At 41.7% G+C, this 3,826-nt stretch overlaps 1 protein-coding gene across 1 annotated transcript in view; it reads left to right on the top strand.

The window, feature by feature from the left end:
- prrc2b (proline-rich coiled-coil 2B) overlaps positions 1-3,826 on the top strand; it is a gene marked incomplete in the record, with an annotated part of 19,493 nt that overhangs the window by 5,805 nt on the left and 9,862 nt on the right. Inside the window, 7 exon segments of the mRNA XM_024299121.2 lie at positions 83-226; positions 374-687; positions 768-892; positions 970-1,136; positions 1,309-1,393; positions 1,790-1,946; positions 2,567-2,912. Of these exon segments, the coding sequence (XP_024154889.1) occupies positions 83-226; positions 374-687; positions 768-892; positions 970-1,136; positions 1,309-1,393; positions 1,790-1,946; positions 2,567-2,912 (1,338 nt within the window).

Below are 3,826 nucleotides of genomic sequence, written 5' to 3' on the forward strand. Positions count from 1 at the left end.
CTAGAAGCTAATCTGACATCCTGTACCACAGCTTTGCTCTGTCCTTTCTGTGCAAAAACCTAAACCTCTCCTTCTAAACTAGGTTTAAGGGCCTCAAACCGACTTCAGCCCTTCTCTCACGAGGAATTTCCCACACTGAAGGCAGCTGGAGAACAGGACAGGGTTGGCAAGGAAAGAAGCGGCTTCGATCCGTCGTATGGGCCCGGACCAAGCCTCCGCCCCCAGAGTACGTTCAGTTCTGGGTTCCGTTTAGTCTGAAGCAAAGCTTAAAATCTAATGTCAAGCAATTCATAACAAACTACAGAGGTTATTTTGAAACATGAACTCACTGGTCATGTGACTCTAAAACAACTTCTTCCATTTTAACTTTAAGATGTGACGAGCTGGAGGGAAGGTGGTGGCAGGAACCTTCAGCCCTCTTCCCTGACCCTCGGGCTGCCAGCAGATCCTGAGGGTAAACCCACTGCCGTCGGTGAGACTGGGACCCCTCCAGCCTCGTCTCACCCCCCCACTGCCACCGGCACCGCCCCATCTGCTGCAGTGACGGCTCCGTCACCAAACCTCGACGCAAAGGACCCCTCCCTCCGACCCGCCCAGCCTGTGCGCAGAACAACCGTCCCTACTGCTCTGCAGTACCAACTTCACCACACCTCAACCGCGGTCTACCACGACATGTTACCCGCATTTGTACGTATTTTATGGAACGCTGATCTCTGGGTCACACCGAGGCTGGAAAAGAACCTCTAACGTTGTTCCACTGCTTTCAGATGTGCTCCAAAGACACGCGAGAGACTTCAGGTACAGAACACGTTCCCACCACTTCAGCGGCGCCGGTCCGATTCGACAGCAAACCCGCTTTCAGGCAGACTTATGCCAAACCTGAAGTCCTAAAGTAAGTTCATCAATAGAAACAGTTGGAAAGCCACTAATGCATGTGTTACATTCAACTTTTTTTGTCTCCATGTGCAGTGGTGATGCCAGAAAAGAGAATCGTTTCGTTCGCGCTCCGCTTTCTAGAATCTCTTCTCAGCCCATCCGCAGACCCGGTGAAAGACCACCTCGCCCAGCCATCATAAACCCCGAAGATCTGAAGGATCTGGATGATCTGGATAATGACTTTGAGGATGGATGGGCTGGTCAGTCTCTAAGTTTATGCTTTTTTTGTTAATAATTGACCATTTAGATTTTTTTTTTTTAAACAAGCAAAACAAAGTTTTATTTATTTATTTATTTTTTACAATTATATGATGCTTTAACTAAATCTTCTAAAATTGTTCAATTTGATCCTAATTGTTTTTTATTTTGTAGGACTTCATGAAGAAGTTGATTATAGTGAGAAGCTTAAGTTTAGTGATGATGAAGAAGACCACTCTTCAAGTGATAAAAAGATTTGGTAAGAGGCTTTTTTTTTTTTGGTCAGATGCTCTGTTTGTTTGTTTGTTTGTTTGTTTATTTACTATTAATCCACTCGGTCAGTGGAAAAGATCATGTTAGATGTTCTGGAGATAAATGCAGGGAAGAAGGGTGAGATGGTTTGGACACATTCAAAGGAGGAATAATGATTATGTCAGTAAAGGGATGCTGGGGTTAGAGCAACCTGGCAAAAAGGTGACCGGATAGGAGGTTCATGGATATAGTAAAGGAGGAGGATGCAGAGGGATTATATGGAGCAAGATGATTTTCAATGATGATGCCTAAAGGGAGCAGCTGAAAGACAAAGATGATGTTTATTATTGCTGTTTTTCTTTGTTTATTATGTGAATAATTTCTGGCTGAATTCCATTTTTAGGAATGATTGGGAAAAGGGAAGAGAAACCCGATTCTCTTTAAGCTCAGGCGAAGTGTCATACCAACAGGAGGGGCTTGAAGACAGTTATTCCTACCAACATCACAACCAGGAGCTTCCCAGAAAGCCCAGCAGCAGATATCCATCAGTCGACAGTCAGGTAATGAGTTTTACAAATATTCTTTTGACCTTTTAAGTCAAGAAGTCTCCAGGTTGCTTTCATTTTTAGTCCTGTTGACTTGCTTTAATGGGCGACGACCTTTATTAAACCTCAAGTCTTAGACTGAATTGGTTTGCTTTCTAACTCGGAAGCAAATCAGACTGGAAACATCTTGCACTTCCTAACATTGGTCACCTGGGGGCAGTATTGTCTGACCAAGATGGAGATAAAAGCACCAAAATAAGTCATTTATTCTTTAATTTAATACAATAAAAAGCGTCTGTTTTTCCTTACTTCACCACATTTTCTTCTTAAACGTTTTCCAACTTTTTTAGCAAATCCTCTGCTGCTTTGCATTGTGGCTTATTTCACTTTTATGCTTTAGTTCACTCTAAAGTGAACCAGAGTTCACCCGTTTGATGTTCACTTTTACACTCACCTGAACTAATCCTGGTGCGTCTCCAATATTGTAAATGAAATCTGTGATAAGAAAGTGTTACATGTGGATATGCCATAAAGTAAAAAATCCAAAACACTTTTCTAGGTCAGTTATTTTTTTCTGTATAACAAAATAAAATCCATCAAGAAAGTAACATTCGTTTGAACTACTTTAATTCTAGACTCAACAAAAAAACTACGGCGAGCCGCTAAGCGACCAGGATGAGCACCATCGGCAGTCTCAGAGCCAGCCGCCGGCCAGGGCTAAATACGTTTCGCCGGAACTATCCGAAGCTGTCGAAAGAGCACGCAGGAGAAGGGAGGAGGAAGAGCGACGCGCCCGGGAGGAGCGGTTGGCTGCGTGTGCTGAAAAACTCAAAAAGTTGGATGAGAAGTTTGGAAAGACTGAAAAGCAGATGCCGAGGATCGAGGACGGTCCGAAGGACGCAGAAGGCAAAAGAACCCCTCTGTCCCCAAGCAAAGAGCAGAGTAAAAGCCAGAGCGATTACTGGCAGTACAGCTCAAAAGGTAAAAAAAAAAAACTTTATTTTGAAATTTACTTCCTAAAAAGTTGCTTAAAAAACACTGCGTTGTGACGGTCCACGAATCAATACATAAAAGATTCAGCCAGCTTTGTAGCGATGTGATACAGTCTAAATCTTTTACTCGAATGGATCTTGATTTTATTATTCATTTGGCATTTAAAATTGTAAAAGAGAATGTCTTTTAACAGAGAAACTTTTTTTTCTTCTTATCGGCACTTTTTATGTCATTCAACAAAACAAATGTCCTTGACATAACAGCTTCAGACATCTAAACCTGACATTTAGACTGTTTTTGTTTATATGTTTATTGTTTGCGGTCCTGTGAAAAAATGTTTCGTGCACACAACACACATCCTTCACTTTGGTTCACCTTTACCACAATTGTAATTGACACGATTTGGAAGAAGCAAGCTTGTGATTGGGTGTTTTAAAAAGGCAAAAACGGTAAAGACACAACAGGAAGAAAAACTGACAGTTCTCCCAAAATTGGTTGTTAATGTTCGATTATTTATATGCTTTTAACACTGAAGATGTTACCAGCGACACTTAAATAACACACGATCTTTGACCTAACATAACCCTTTAAAGGGTCACATGATCAACGTGTATCAACTGACTGTTTTGCAGCTGATTCAGGTTAATTGCGACAGCGCTTCACTACTGTAAATTGTTGTAAATTAGTGCAAGGTTGCTTTCTTCCATTTCAGAATCCACTGGAATTACATTAAATGCGTAAATGATTTAAGAGTTACTAAAGTTCACATAATGTCGACACTGGAGCTAAAGCTTTGGCGTTAAAGGGTTAACAACATAATCTTATTTTGGAACCAATTAGGGGTGTTGCGGATCACAAAACTCACGGTTCGGATCGTGTCACGGTTTTAGGGTCACGGTTTG

Source organism: Oryzias melastigma, linkage group LG12 (genome assembly GCF_002922805.2).
Source record: "Oryzias melastigma strain HK-1 linkage group LG12, ASM292280v2, whole genome shotgun sequence".
Classification (NCBI taxonomy): domain Eukaryota; kingdom Metazoa; phylum Chordata; class Actinopteri; order Beloniformes; family Adrianichthyidae; genus Oryzias; species Oryzias melastigma.